General features: G+C 48.7%; 4 protein-coding genes across 5 annotated transcripts; all 4 read right to left on the bottom strand.

Annotated features, from left to right (window-relative positions):
- Positions 1-1,012: 1,012 nt before the first annotated feature.
- LOC111064733 (protein CNPPD1) lies at positions 1,013-2,911 on the bottom strand. Its single transcript, XM_022352497.2, has 4 exons — positions 2,803-2,911; positions 2,447-2,740; positions 1,975-2,097; positions 1,013-1,917 (listed from the first exon to the last, which is right to left on the bottom strand). The coding sequence occupies exons 1-4, from the start codon at positions 2,833-2,835 to the stop codon at positions 1,147-1,149; spliced, it is 1,221 nt and encodes a 406-aa protein (XP_022208189.1). The 5' UTR covers positions 2,836-2,911; the 3' UTR covers positions 1,013-1,146.
- Positions 2,912-3,036: 125 nt separating this feature from the next.
- On the bottom strand, positions 3,037-4,778 carry LOC111064734 (tRNA-dihydrouridine(20a/20b) synthase [NAD(P)+]-like). The gene has a single exon (XM_022352498.2). It carries the CDS (start codon positions 4,619-4,621, stop codon positions 3,425-3,427), a length of 1,197 nt encoding a protein of 398 aa, XP_022208190.1. The 5' UTR covers positions 4,622-4,778; the 3' UTR covers positions 3,037-3,424.
- Positions 4,779-4,790: 12 nt separating this feature from the next.
- Positions 4,791-8,680, bottom strand: LOC111064731 (protein phosphatase PHLPP-like protein). Its single transcript, XM_022352495.2, is given in 7 exon segments — positions 4,791-5,868; positions 5,931-6,554; positions 6,610-7,406; positions 7,466-7,619; positions 7,711-7,822; positions 7,824-8,076; positions 8,600-8,680. Coding segments are annotated over 6 exon segments (2,868 nt in total). The 5' UTR covers positions 7,931-8,076; positions 8,600-8,680; the 3' UTR covers positions 4,791-4,794.
- LOC111064732 (LIM and SH3 domain protein Lasp) lies at positions 8,619-13,885 on the bottom strand. 2 transcript variants are annotated; one of them, XR_002606896.2, is made up of 3 exons: positions 12,393-13,885; positions 10,329-12,126; positions 8,619-8,708 (listed from the first exon to the last, which is right to left on the bottom strand). XR_002606896.2 is itself a non-coding variant. In XM_022352496.2 (2 exons), exons 1-2 carry the CDS (start codon positions 13,128-13,130, stop codon positions 10,399-10,401), a joined length of 2,466 nt encoding a protein of 821 aa, XP_022208188.2. In that variant the 5' UTR covers positions 13,131-13,885; the 3' UTR covers positions 9,825-10,398. The 2 variants fall into 2 exon arrangements, 1 of the variants encoding a protein (XP_022208188.2); XM_022352496.2 differs by lacking the exon at positions 8,619-8,708 and having other exon boundaries at positions 9,825-12,126.
- Between the last annotated feature and the right edge of the window lie 174 nt (positions 13,886-14,059).

Raw genomic sequence — 14,059 nt, 5'->3', positions numbered from 1 at the left:
ATTGAGCTCGGATCGGGGCAGGACTTACCTTTCCAGGATCGTTAGGATCCATTCTGTCCATCGGCTATAGCTTTTCCCCGATCAGATGGAGACGTGGCCCGGCCTGATCAAACGAAGATATGGCGGGCTTATAGCGATTCCAAGGCAATATCCTTGGTGTCCTTGGTGTCAAACGATCGAGAACGTTCTCCAGACTAAGAGGAGGCGTGGCACGCCCAGATCTGACAGGAAATGGCAGAGTTATACGCATTTTAAATAATAAATAATAATATAGTGGCGCCCCCGCCATCGCCGGCCAATGCTGGAACTAAATTGTGTTAGTTCCAGAAATCGCAGTTCACCATTGGGGGCGCCACTGTGCAGCCAAAAATATTGTTTGTACAGTGGCGCCCCCATGATCACTGACGGCCCATGCTAGAACTAACTTTTTGAAATTGTTAGGCTCAAATGGACGAAAACTAGAAAATTTTCAGACCGAGTACCAGGCGAACAGAAGTCAGCAGAAGGTAGCTGGTTTATCTTTTTTACATCAGGTCAGAAGCTGGCCGATACGAAACTTAGGGCGCGAAATTCAAATTTGCGGATTTTGTGTAATTAGTTTTAGCAATACTTAAAACGCAATAGCTCTGTCATTTCTCCTCCGATCAGGACGCTATATGTGTCCTCGTGACCGGAAGAAAATCCTCGATTTTATAGAGTTCTTGTAAAGGACCAAGGATCAAGGATAAAAAAATATTTAATTTTCTCCAGTAATTCGCCTTCGCCATGGCAACATCCCCCGGTGGAGTCCTTATCAAGGATCAAGGATATTTATCCAGTTAAAAAAATTAAATTTTAATGTGACCACAAAAATATCCTTGATCGTCTGGACAGCAATATTCCCAACTCCCAGGCTTCACAGATGAGTAAATAAATATACAAATATATGCATAATATAATGTTAACAGTCCAAATTGTAGAGAGCTTATTGAAAGAATAAACAAAATTCTATTTAGCTTCGATTGCTTTGCAATTAGTTGAAAAAATATATATACGTTTATTTGCACGGTTAAAGATTGTTGTTAACGTTACAGACAAAGGAGGGAGACTTGGCCCAACTGCAGGAAAAAAATTTAAAAACGTGATATTGTAATAAAATAATTTTTTTTAGATTAATTTGGGCCATATTTCTGGCCAGCGGACAAGGAACGAACTCTGCACTGCATCGTTGACCAATTGCCAGAACACGGACGCGTTTTGTGCCTGATGCCAGTGGTCCAAGTCGTCGTCGTGGTGTCGGTTGCGGTGCCCAGATATCCAATAGTTTGGATTGTCACGACTGTCGCTATATTCGGATTTGATGCTTAGCCAGTGATCTGCGTTGTTCCGCGGAGCAAACATTTCGGGCTTTCGGTTATTCGTTTTAAGTGGTAGATGTACGGATCGAACGTAGCGGTGCGTGTTGCTCGCCTCATTCAGTCTTGCCTCGTCACAATATTGTTGCTCCAGCTTCAGCAGTTCAGCTTCCACATTCAGAGCTCCACAGCTCTCGTTTGCCGGCGACGATGGGTTCATTTCATTGGACATAACAGGAGCAGCTTGGGTAGCGTGCGGTGCAGATGCAGGTGTCGTGAGTGTCGTGGAGTTTGCCGTGGATGCCACATCGTTTGTAGCCGTTCGACGATGCCAAAGCGTGCCCGGCACTTGGCTGGCGATGAAAAAGGCACCCGCCAAGGTTATCACACTCGCTGCATAGCTTAGTGCCATTACGGTTATGCTGTTCAACAGAAATTTCATCCACGTAAAGCTGGGCAGCAGTTGCATCAGTTCGCTGTAGGTCAGCCAGCCCCGCCGCAGTCCCTCTCGTTCGGCAAGGGTTCGCTCAACGCTACTTAGCTTCGCAAAGAATTGTTCATTCGATATGTATATATTCCAGTCCTACAAAATCAAATATGAGTTTAAATTGTAATTACTTTGTCTTGAGATTATTCTTACTATTGCCGACAGAAACTCGAGTTCCATTTCCTTGAGCCTTGCTTCGGTCATGTGGCCCTCTTTGGCCCAGTCTTCCAGATAAAACCTCTCATCGTGGCCGGCATAGAACTTGGTAGAAATCATCTGTAAACAACGAGAACGCGCAATGAGTAAGCCCCCACAACAAATGACGTCACTGCAGCGGCATGTCAGCGTGCACGACGAAGCTATAAATAGCATATCGAATATCGTATGTGGTAAGGTTATATAAGTAACGCGCACATACTGAAACCTGTCCTCATTTAAATAAATAATCTTCTAAACATACTCATACATAGTGCAGTAGCAAGCAACACAAAGTGTGTGTGTGCGCGTGCTCCACAATCTGGAGGCATTTTTGTTTTTTTCACTCGTGTACGGTGGGGTGTGCAGGTTATCAATCAACAGGTATGCAGGCTCATGATGATACAATGATAATCGTACGAGCACTCACCAATGACACAACGAACAGCTCCTGGGGCGTGATTCTATAGCCATAGCCTGGATCAATTACGTTCAAGCGGTCCAAGTAGATGAGGGCCATGATCAGGGAGCAAGGTGTGGTCTGGATTTTTCCAGCAGTCACGCAGCTCAGGCGATGCAGTGAGTGGCCACGATGTGGCTCCGAAAATATCTCCGAGGCATATTCCGCAAAGGGCATCGAAACCTCCATTTCACCGTCCGCGGTGCCAACGCCATAGTAGAGCGTTTTGCGTATCCGCTTCATAAACTCGTCGTGCTGCATCACCTAGAATACAATAGATATGTACAATCTTCTCCAACCACCTGCTCAAACCTAGAGTTCCATACCTTCTTCGCCGGAGCGAATTTACTGCGCCCCATCTTGGATCTAGGTTGTGAAAATAAAAATTTCTAGATGGCTCCGCTTCAGTTAGTTTGTCCGCGTGTGTGTGTCAGTGTTGCCAATTCTTTGGGTCATATAAAACCTAAACTAGCCTTTTAAATAGGCTAGAAATAGCCAGAAAATTTTGATGGTAGCTAAAGCGATGTTATCGAATTTCCTTTTGGCTTTTCGATGTTGTTTGCGATTCGAATCGAAAAAGTACGACAAAGTAAGTGTGGCATCGTAAAAGCATTAAAATACATGAAGTTGCCAGAGGTTTTTAATAAGCTAATATTACGTCAATTTTTCTTTAAAAGTAGCCATAATTCCAGCTATTTACAATTTATCCCGCATTTTCCAATTGAAACACGATAGATCTTGTGGGAAAATAGCTAAATTGGCAACACGGGTGTAAAACGAATATTAGAGATGGGAATGAAGTATCGATAGTATCCCGTGACTTTTGAAAATATGCTACTTTTTCTGGCTATCGATGTGAACTAATCATCGCTGGGTTAACAACCAAGTTTTTTAAAATAAACAATTTTACGATGCCAGCCTTTAATTACATGTACATGTAGTGATTGATCATTCCTCTCCACCAAAAAGACCCCCCAGCTCCAGGTCATCGCCTGCTGGACTGGTAATTTGATGCGCCTTGAACTCTGTAAAGAATTTTCCATCGCTTTTAGAGCTCCAAGCTTTCTCCTCCGCCTCGGCAGCAATGTGCCTCGCATGCCTGGGCGGTGTGAAGTGCGTATACGTGCAGTCTGTGTAAAGGGCCGGCTCTGGCCGGGCTGTAGTGGTTCGCACATTGTAGTGCTCACCGAAAAAGTCCACAACCTGTTGTTTTGTGCCCAGACTGTTGAACTGGACTCGCAGGGATCGCTTCATATTGCTGCTCCACATGAACGTCAGATGATGATGGAAGCACTGGAAGAGCAAATTATCTCCGGCAGCAGAGGCAATGTCCAGCCACTGCTCCACACAGGCCAAAGGAGTAGTCGTGGCTGCCGGGTAATCACTGTTGAACATAGCCGGATTCGCAAGCAGGCCTCGGGCAGCCATTACGCCTGCCGCACCCGTCTGAGCGTGTAGTTCGCAGGCATCTGACCAGGACTCCACGTTTCCGTTCACTATCAGGGGAATGTGCAGGGATTTGCGCACTTCCTCCATGGCGGAGACATTGAGCGTGTCCTTTGAATGCTTCTGGGCAGGCGTCCGACCATGAAGTGTTAGAAAAGTGACTCCAGCGTGCTCCAGTTGGCGGGCCAGATCGATGGTCCTCTTTACAGAATCCTCTTCACTGCCGCCAAGAAGACGCATCTTCACAGAGACACTGAAGTCCGAGGGCAGGGTCCGCCGGACCTGTTGCACAACCTCTCGCACCCGTTCCGGTTGTCGCAACAGCCCGCATCCATACCCCTTGGACATCGCCCAGCTCTGGGGGCAGCCGCAGTTCAAATCAATGCCATCAACATAGGGATAGATGAGCTGCGCTGACGTGACGAATTCTGTCGCATCCTTGGCCGCAAACTGTGCAATCAGTGGCTGATCGTCGGGGTCCGTGGAGAACTCGTTCTGGCGTGCCTTTTCGCTGTTGTTGATCGAGTCGGATATCATCATGGGCGTGAATGCCAATTGCACTCCGTTCATCCGCACCAATCGTCGAAACTCTAGCTTACTGTATCGCACCATGGGCGCACTTACCCGCAGAAAGTCGGGCTGGGCAGCCGCGAATAAAGCGGCAATGTCATGATGCGGCCTTTGTTGCGGCAAATGCATGTTTAATTAATAAAAGATACTTGTAAACATTAAAAATAGAGAAGCGTGAAGGAGCAGAACCACGTGAGAGTGTCGATAGTTGATTGGAGACTGATATCGATAGTTCCCATGCGTATGTACAGATATAACGGCTAGGATTATTTGGAATGTTTTGAATTTACTTGAATTTACCGCTAAAGTTCAGTTGTTGCCACACCCCAATACTTGCGCATACGACTCTCGTGCTCATTGAACTCTTCCTCATCGATCTCCTCCTCGTCCAATATGTTACGCTCCCGCTCGTGAGTGACGGCGAAATCATATTCAAAATTGTAGGGCATCAAACGCTGCAGGGATCCAAAGTAAGCTGAGTGGGGTCCACGCTTCACGGGGACGGCTGCAACCATCTTGCGGGGTTTTGCATCAAACAGATTATAGCCACAGCTCTGGGCCTGCTGAAACGAGAGCGTGCTGCCAAAGTGGCCGGGCATCGGCGGCTTAATATGATGGTAGGAGCCAATCGGCGTGGGTGTGGATGCCAGTGGTTGCGGCAGCTGGGGTGTGCTCGTGGAGATGAACTTATTGGCCACGCTCCGCACTAGATTGGTGGTGAAATCGTTGCGTTCCGGCAGGGCTTGATTCGTGGTCGGGATGGCTCGCTGCTTGGTGAACGACTTGGAAATGGTGTTGAGCTCCTTGTCAAACAGCAGCTGCGTGTTCTGCTCGAGCATGTACTCCCAGCACTTGAACTGCTCCTCCGACAGCACAGACTCCGTTTCGTCGAGCATTTCCAGCTGCTGCTCCTCCTGCATCACGCGTGCATGCGCCAGTATGAACTCATCGTTGGGCACAACGCTTGGGGCGTCCTTGGACAGAAGGTCACGATCACTCTGACCGCTCGGCGAGGAGCGTCCGGCCAGCGGATCCTGCTCGATCGCCCGATGGCGACAGGCATTGCTGCGATCGCAGCAGGTACGCTTGCACACGGATACAGTGGGCGGCTGCACCAGGGGCGGCTTTTTGCGAACACTCTGCTTAAGCTCTCGAATGAGGTGATCCACGTCCGTTCCCAGATGACGGAAGCGCACCACAATCACGCTGAGGTTCTCCGATGCGCCGAAACTCTGGGCAATGTCCACTAGCCGCTTGGCTGCCAGCAAAGCGTTTTCCTCCTTGCGAATCTCTCGAGCGGCGCGACCAACATCCATGACCGACCAGAGCTGGGCGTTGCCCACAACAAGGTACTCATCATCATTGCTCAGTGTTAGCTGGGAAAAAGAAACTACAATTTAGTTGGCTTCGCTAAAACAGGGAAGAGAGAACAGCCTACCTCTAGAACTTGTGGGTCAGGCATAGCAAGCGTTGGTCCCAGATCTTTGGCGCTTGATTCCGTGTCTGTCAGGCGCAACTGTGTGGTGCGACGCACCAGATAGGCATCCAGCCGCCCCGTGCTAGCCATACGCAACACATAGCGCTTGCTCTTCAAAGGCCTCACCTTTGAGGGTGCCCGCGTCCGGGTTAGATGGAACAAGGCGGCACTCCGCACACTTCCGCACTGCTGCTGGGCCGTCAGCAACGTGAACTTCATGTAATCTCTGAGAGGGGCATCCTTGACCAGCTGCTCCTGCTTCATTAGATCCGGCACCAGCTGAGCCATCTCCTGTGCCACGCGTCCATTGCCATCTGCCGCCTCAAACATTCCGTACAGTGCCTCATCTGAGCCACCATAGTTGGCCGCTCGCAACTGGCAAACCAGCAGCTTGCGGCAATCTCCGGATCCGGGCGTCTCTGCAAATCCCATTGTCCAGGGCGAATTCTTGTTTTGATTTCGCTGCGGCGTCGCCAGCCGCAACGTACTGGTGGGCAGAGCAGCTCGGTTATTGCCAGACACATCGATTAGGCTCCAGTTACGCTGACTCTGTGTCTGGCATACCTTGAACTGTTGCTCATCCACCTGGGAATACGAAAGTGTCAGATTATTGTTGGATAGGAGACTATTTTGAACCCACCTGCAGCTGCAAATTCCCCGACAGATCCAAGTACTTGAGATTCCGGGAGGGAACGAGTGACAGCAGATTGACGCGATCCAGATGATTGTGTGACAGATCGAGGACTTTCAGTTTGCCCAACTTGGCCAGTTGCGGTGTGCAAAGCAAGAGATTGTTGCAGCAACGCAGCACCTTCAAGTGGTCCAGCGTGGCCACCTCCTCGGGCAGCTGTTGCAGCATGTTGCCCGACAGCACCAGAATCTCCAGCTCCGACCAATTGCGTACGCATGCCGGTGGCAGAATTCCAATACGATTGTAGGCGAGATGGAGCACCTTCAGCCGTGCTGCGTTGTGCAGTGCCTCAAAGATGCTGTCGTTGAGCTGATTCCCAGCCAGAAACAGGTGCACCAAGGCCGCATGATTATTCTGTTCGTACCGCGGCAGAGTCGATAGCTTGTTGCAGGCGGCGTTCAACGTGTCCAAACGGGAATAGGTGACGGCAAAGAAGTTCTCCGGCAGACACTGCAGCTCGTTGCTTTGCAAATGGAGCTTTTGGAGGCTGCCAAATCCCTCGGGCAAATACTCAAGCTGCTGCAATTCATTGTAGGACAAATTCAGAGCAAGCAGTTGATTGATTCGATAGTTGCGAAGCAGTCCCGCTATGTTGGTCAATCTATTGTGCGATGCATCCAGTGTCGACAACGCTGCACAGGCGCCTATCCAATTGGGCAGCTCGTTAAAATTATTGTGCGAGATGTCAATGCGTTGGAGCTTCAGCGGCACAGGATGTGTGTTGGTTGTGGAGATGTTGTGAAGGCCTGCAAATAATTAGACACACTTTGAATATGGTAAACTCTCATAGGAAAAACATGCTTACAGTTGTGGTCGGCCAAAAGTGCCTGCAGATTGGTGGCATTTACGATCAGCTCCATTAGCTTGTTCCGGCTGCACTTGAGCGTCTCCAGTTGGGCCAGCGAGCTGAGGTCCAAGACCTCCATTTCATTTTCGCACACCTCCAGTTGGGTCAAGTACTGCCAGGCCAGCGAGCGAAAAGAGAAAACGATGAGTAGGAAGTCGTACCGAATAGTAGCACGGAAAGAAGTGGACGGACACTCAACTCACGTTGTAATTGCCAATCAAAATGCTTCCACCCAGCTGGCTGCCCTTCAGGCTGAGCTTCTGCGGAGTGGTGGGGCTGCTGCCGCTGCCGCTGCCACTGCCATTTCCCTCCTCCCGACAGCTCGATGGGCAGCGGCGGTTTGACGCTGTTGTTATTGCTGGCATTAACTTTTAGTTTCGACTTGTATATATCCGTCGACGGTTTCCTTGTGGCTTTGAGCATTGTTTCAGTCTCCGCTGCTGCTGCTGCTGTTGCTGTCTATGTTTTCGTTTTCTTTAACTCTTGGCAAAGACGCCGAACCTGGGGGCCGGAACGATACCCAGACTACAACAGCATTGCACAGCACTTGGCTATGCATCAACGAGCACCTACAGAGTGGCGATCATTTCAGATTTCTTATATGTACTTCTCTGTGGAAATACAAACCCGTACAATGTGCACTGATCACTACCGATGTGTAAATGAATAATCCCCTCTTTTGTTCTTTCTTTGTATGTTTCACTTATTCCACAAGGAGTTTTCTAGCTCTGGTCCGAGTTTAGCTCCTACATTCTACAAGTAGTCGGAAATATGTACCACCCGCTGCTCAATGCGATGCGTCTGCTCAGCTGAAGACGAACACGATAACTATGGCTATGACTGTGCCGTTACGGTAAGACAGACACGCTTGAGAGAACGCCAGTGTTGCTATTCCCCAACATCCACCCGCTGCTGGTTTATGTTCGTGTTCGTATTGCCCAAATCCCCAAGTTGCGCTCGAGCCATGCACTGTACAGTGAAGGCTTGATGGGCATGAAGGGGTTCGCGTAGTGCAGAATTTTAGTTTGTTTTCCCGCTTATTGTGACTCTACTGTAACGCTGGCTGATAAAACACACACCAAAAAGACTTACCAATTTAGAGAGGGTGCCCAAGCAAACCATTTTAAGAGCAGCACTTCTGCTGCAGGTGCACCTGCACCTGCACCTTCACATCTCTTTCATTTCAGTCACTCCGTCTATTCTGAAAGAGATTTACTTCGAATATTATAAGGAATAATCACTCGGGGGTTTTTTTTTTGTAGCTTGTGTTTTGTTACACGAATTTTAGAAACAATTGGATTTTTTATTATTTCAATGAAATATAATAATAATTGTTTGTCATGCGGCTACGCATTATCAGCAAAACTCAGTAAATTGTGTATTTCTCTTAAATCGTTTTGTTTTCTTCTCCTTTCTTTCTTTACTTTTTTTTTGTTTTTCTGGCGCATTGTTGCTTCGCTCTTTACACGATTACAAATTGCTGGGGGCTTTACAAAAAATTTTAACAACGTCTGTACATAAAAAACTAAGGGCAGGCAATTTATTTTCTTATTTTCTGTTCATCTGTGGGCTTCTGTGTTTGATTGGCATTATCTTTTTTACTATAACTTGGCCAATGGCCACGACAGATGAATGCCCACACATGTTCGAGGGGGCGGGGAAGTCAAGTTTTGAGTACATAAAATAATAATTAGACAGCGTGATTAGCATTAATACACGCCCTATCCACATAGTTTGTATCATATACGGTTTTGTATGCTTTAAAATAATATTTATATATATGTATAGATGCATGTATATAGTTATGTATATAAAATACAAAAAAAAATATATATATTAGGGGAAACAGTTCTAAAAACATTTTTTTTTAAACAGAGGTGGATCTTCAAAATAAATAGAATAACTACAATATGAAAATGTAAGAAGAGGGGCAGGGTGAGGGGAGCGTTTGGAATACGAAAAACGTTAACTAAGCACATTGTGCTGCTACGCTCATTTGTTTTTATACACATAATCATTTGTTTTTTGTTATATTTGCTAAGTATTTTGTATGCTACGAAATTTCTTATTTTTAACCGGTATCTCGTATCTATCTTCTTCTTCTTATTCTTCTTACAGTTACTGTTACTGTTTTGCCGTTTTTACGTTACATTCCCGTTATCCGTGGCGTGGTTGCGCTTTTAATTGCGGAACGTCAGAGTGTGCTACGTTACGTTACGTTACATTATGACCATCGCATATTTGCCTCCGATATACGATATATGTGTGTGTCTTTAACTTATTTCGATAACTTGATAAATGGTAACATTTGAGTTTACCGAATGATCCGAACCGAACCGATCCGATCCTCCCTTCCTTCCTGCGGCAGTGCGAACCGCATAACGTAGATTAGGATTATTTTGTTTACTTATTGCTGTTGTACATTCAACTTAATATTAGAAATATTCAAAGTGGCATATGACTAAAATTCGTTATCGACTATCTGTGTGTGTGTGTGTGTGTGTGGTGGGAAGGGCAGTGGAGGGAAGGGGTGTGGGCTGTGTCGGGTTGGAGCGCGTTTAAATTATTCTTATATGTGTGGAGGAGGGAAGGGAGGAAGGGGGCTGGATAAGGTTTGTCAAGTGTTTAGGCAGCGCGACTATTATTCCGACCCGTATTCCTATTCCGATGCTCCATAACGCGAATTGAGAGGCTCTTATAAAAAACTAGGAGACGTGGTAAGGGCGAGAAATTTGATTTCCGCACTACTACACAATCATAATAAATGGTATTCTCAGTATAAGTAGATAAGGATTATGTATAAACATTAATATAGACGTACGTAATTATGCTCCTCCATATAGGTCCGTATATATAGACTTTAAGCTTACTCTGGATTTACCCACACCTTGCTATTTCCCGATGCTCGTCACCGCCGCCGCCGTGGACAGCACCGTTGACGCCGTCGGCGATGTCACCGACGAGTTCATTTGAATGCTGCCCATATCCTTGTTGCTGTGATCACCTATGGAGTTCGCCTCTATGCTCTGAGTCTCTGAGTAGTCCAGCTTATAGCTGGCGCTGCGCGTCACATCCTCCATAGACGCCTCCTGACAGTCCCGTCCAATGTGCGTCTGCGAGCCGCAATTGTAGCAGGATATCTTCGGTGCTCCGCCGCCGCCCACCCCAGTGATGGGGCAAACGGTCAGCGCACTGTACGGCGGCGTGGTCGGCAGTTGCTGCTGCTGGGGCGTTTGCGTCTGTACCGCCACAGCATTCGTGCTTACCACAGCGGCAGTATTCTGCAGCTGGGGCGGCGTGACGGCTGTGGGCGTACCACCAGTGCCGGGTACCGGCAGGAAGGCAAGGCTCGTGTGAAACGCCGGATAGATTAGCTCGCCGTTGTGGGAAACCGGAGCCATGGGAAACCGGTAGCCGCCACGAACAGATTGCGGCGGTGGCGGTGCATTATGCGCCTGGAATATCGTCTGCTGCGGCGGGGGTCCTCGTGTGTGATATGGATAGGAGGCTGCATTGTAGGCTGTGGGTGGTGGGGGCTGCTGCTGTGGCTGTTGCTGCAGCAGGACCGTAGTCGTGGGCGTGCTTACCGGAGACGGGCTGATAAGCAGCGCCTGCTGCTGCATATTCCCGCTGCTCATCGTCTGGGCATCGCTAACAATGCTCGGCGTACCCGTTGTGTAGATCTGCTGGTAGCTCTTCTCCATCCCATTGCGTCCGTTCAGTCGCTGCTGCAGGTTCATTTGCTGCTGCTGCTGCTTATAGGTGAGATGGTGCTTTTGCTGGTAGCCTCCTCCCATGCCGCTGTGCACGACAGTCGTGACCATGCCCATGCCGGGATTGCCCACTGTGCTGTGCAATGGCAGTGGATGCGGCGTTGGTGTCTCTGGCGGGGATATGTCCCCGCAAGAGCCATTCGAGCTGCCCGATTCGCTGCCAGTGGTGGCAACACTCTTCGTCACCGAGCCGCTCCCATCGTCATTCATGCTCATGTTCTGCATCAGGCTGTTCATGTAAGCGTTGTTCTGAAAGTGCTGCTGCTGCTGCTGCTGTTGATGCTGCTGCTGCTGCTGATGGGGCGGTATGTAGGCGTTCGCCTTGACTCGATGATGATGTGCGGGCCGCTGGAAACCGTTGCGTATCAGGCTGGGAAGACTCGTGCCACTGGAACTGCTGCTGCCGCCTTCGTTAATATTCTCGTGCTGCAGCTCCCCGCTAATGGAAGAGGGCGGCGGCGTGGTCTCTGTTGAGGGACGCCGCGCCGCATGATGCTTGTGGCCGGTCAAACGTTGTGACAAGTTGCGCATTTGCTGCGACTGCAGTGGAACGTTGGAGCGCTGAGGACTCGTCGTGCGGCTGCTTGACGGGGAGGACTGCTGGCTCAGCATCGGCGAACTTGAGGCTGGAGGCACATGATGATCAAGGTTCTGCTGCTGCTGCTGCTGTTGAGCAGCAGCCTGCGGATGTGGCGGTGGTGCGTAGTGACGCATTGACCACGCGGCGGCCGTGTTCTGGTGGCCGAGTATGGCACTTGTGTCCGCTGGAATGGTGATATTCGATTGCATCATGTGTGGCACGCCATCGACGCTTATCTGGTGTGTTCCATCGGTCCCAGGCACAAGCTGACAGAAAGAGAGAGAAAGAGCAGATTTTAGTTAGTTTAGCAAACATTCAGAACAATTTTAATGATTTATCATAAGTCAACCTGCCGCAGTAAAAATGTATCCTTTCCGTGGGTCTTGCGACAAGGATACAATTCCCAATTGTATCTCATGCCTCGTGTGTAATTCTTATACAATGTTCAGATTTGAAGAATACAATTTTGAGTTCGAATTTTCAACTCAACTCAGCAAAGTCTAGATTTGACTTGTAAGGTCTTAAGACTTACCTTTTGAAAATGTTGGGGGAATATCATTGGTATATTGCCCTGCGGCGTCTGCACTACCTGGACCATCTGTGGATGCTGCTGCTGGGCCTGTATTTGATGCATCACATGCTGCTGCTGCTGCTGCTGTTGTTGTTGATGCTGCTGCTGTTGCATTATCAAATCATGCTGGGACGGCGCGTGCGGGTGCGGTGGATGTGGATGGGACTGTGTCTGTGGCTGTTCCATTTGCGCTTGCGGAAAGTTATCCGACACCAGTTTGTTCTCCTTGATCTTGCCCAGTATCCCAAAGATCTTCTTCTGCTCATCCATCGAGAAGACTGGATGAATGGCGGCCATTGTGTAGACAAGCAGCAGCTCCAGAAGCGTGTCCTGGTCATTGATGCACCCAAAATCACACTCTCCCCAGCACTCGAGCGTGCGATAGATCTCGCTCACACAGTTCCGGTTGCAGACACGAATCAGGGCCAGGTAGAGGGCCATTTTGCGGCGTATCTTCCTGTCGGTTGGATCGCCCTTCTGGCAGGTGAACATATCGGCGGCCAGCTCTTGGGGATTGTTGGCCCGCAGCTCCATTCCGCGCAGCGTCTCCGAGTCGCATCTGCCCTGTTCCTCGAGCAACGTGCCCAGGAAGCGTAGCTCGAACGGCAGGCAGGCGGTGAGCAGTGCGTACATCGTTTCAATGCGATTGTAGCTCTCGAGTTTCTCAAACCACAGCAGGACGTCTTGTTTACAAATCATTTCCAATGTTTTTGCTGCTGCATCTACTGCCAATGGATGTGTGTGTGTGTTGTATGGATGGACGCGGATGATACCCTCTAAACAGAGTTCTTCTGTTTGTGTGTTGTCTGTGTGTATGTGTTGTGTGTGTGTGTGGTGTGTGTCTGTGTGCTCTAGTTACGTGTGGTGGGTGCAAAAACCACAACAACAATAACTAGAATCTCGATAGTTGGCGCAGCTGCTGCTGCATCACTGCCGCAAAGGCTGTGCTGTGCCTTGGATCGGATGGGTGCCTGAACACACAACGCAGCTTCGCTTGCACTGCTAATTAACTTTTATGCGCTACCCTTGTTTGGCGTTTGCACAATTTTCGCCTGCTGCTTCCACAAAGGCTGCCCACTACAACTAGTTGTCGTCCGCATATATTTGCGCGTTAGCGGATGGAGGAAGGGTGCTCACGGGTAGCGGGGGGCTGCACCACATTGGCCAGAGACTCGTCGGCGTTGGCTAGTTTACTACTCGGTGATGGGGCCGCTGTTATTTGTGACTCGCCGATGCGAATTTCTGCAACTAACTCCTTCACCATACCACGCGCACTTTTCGACGATGTTAAACACTTTGCGGCTCACTGGCACTAAATACTCTACGTTTATAGTTTAAACACGTCATTTACTTTGCATTGTGTGTGCTTTTTCATAAATTTTCTGTCCTCCACAGACTCGCTGGCGTTGGCTGGTTTGCTACTCGCCCGGTTCGCTCAAACCAAAGAGAGCCACATTCTGTTCTCTCCGACTCAGGTTTGCGTTTTATGAAACAGCTGTTTAGGGCTATCGATGCCAGGGATGTTCTATTTTCGATAGCCGTGACTACTACTTTAATCCGATACTACGACCAAACCGCGATTTTTTTAAATCTTAACTTTTTTAAATAGAGTTTCTTTATAAATAAAG

The sequence above is a fragment of the Drosophila obscura genome, unplaced genomic scaffold, assembly GCF_018151105.1.
Source record: "Drosophila obscura isolate BZ-5 IFL unplaced genomic scaffold, ASM1815110v1 contig_179, whole genome shotgun sequence".
Taxonomy (NCBI): domain Eukaryota; kingdom Metazoa; phylum Arthropoda; class Insecta; order Diptera; family Drosophilidae; genus Drosophila; species Drosophila obscura.
Note: the sequence above shows the minus strand (reverse complement) of the source record. Positions and strands in the feature narration are given on the sequence as shown.

Excerpts from the sequence above, each read along its gene's own strand:
- LOC111064734 (XM_022352498.2), bottom strand. The coding sequence starts at position 4,621 with ATGCATTTGCCGCAACAAAGGCCGCATCATGACATTGCCGCTTTATTC.
- LOC111064733 (XM_022352497.2), bottom strand. The coding sequence starts at position 2,835 with ATGGGGCGCAGTAAATTCGCTCCGGCGAAGAAG. Across the intron at positions 2,098-2,446 it reads AGCTGTTCGTTGTGTCATTG|ATGATTTCTACCAAGTTCTA; the intron begins GTGAGTGCTCGT and ends CGTTGTTTACAG. Across the intron at positions 1,918-1,974 it reads TCGAGTTTCTGTCGGCAATA|GACTGGAATATATACATATC; the intron begins GTAAGAATAATC and ends TTGATTTTGTAG.
- LOC111064732 (XM_022352496.2), bottom strand. The coding sequence starts at position 13,130 with ATGATTTGTAAACAAGACGTCCTGCTGTGGTTTGAGAAACTCGAGAGC. Across the intron at positions 12,127-12,392 it reads TCCCCCAACATTTTCAAAAG|CTTGTGCCTGGGACCGATGG; the intron begins GTAAGTCTTAAG and ends TCTTTCTGTCAG.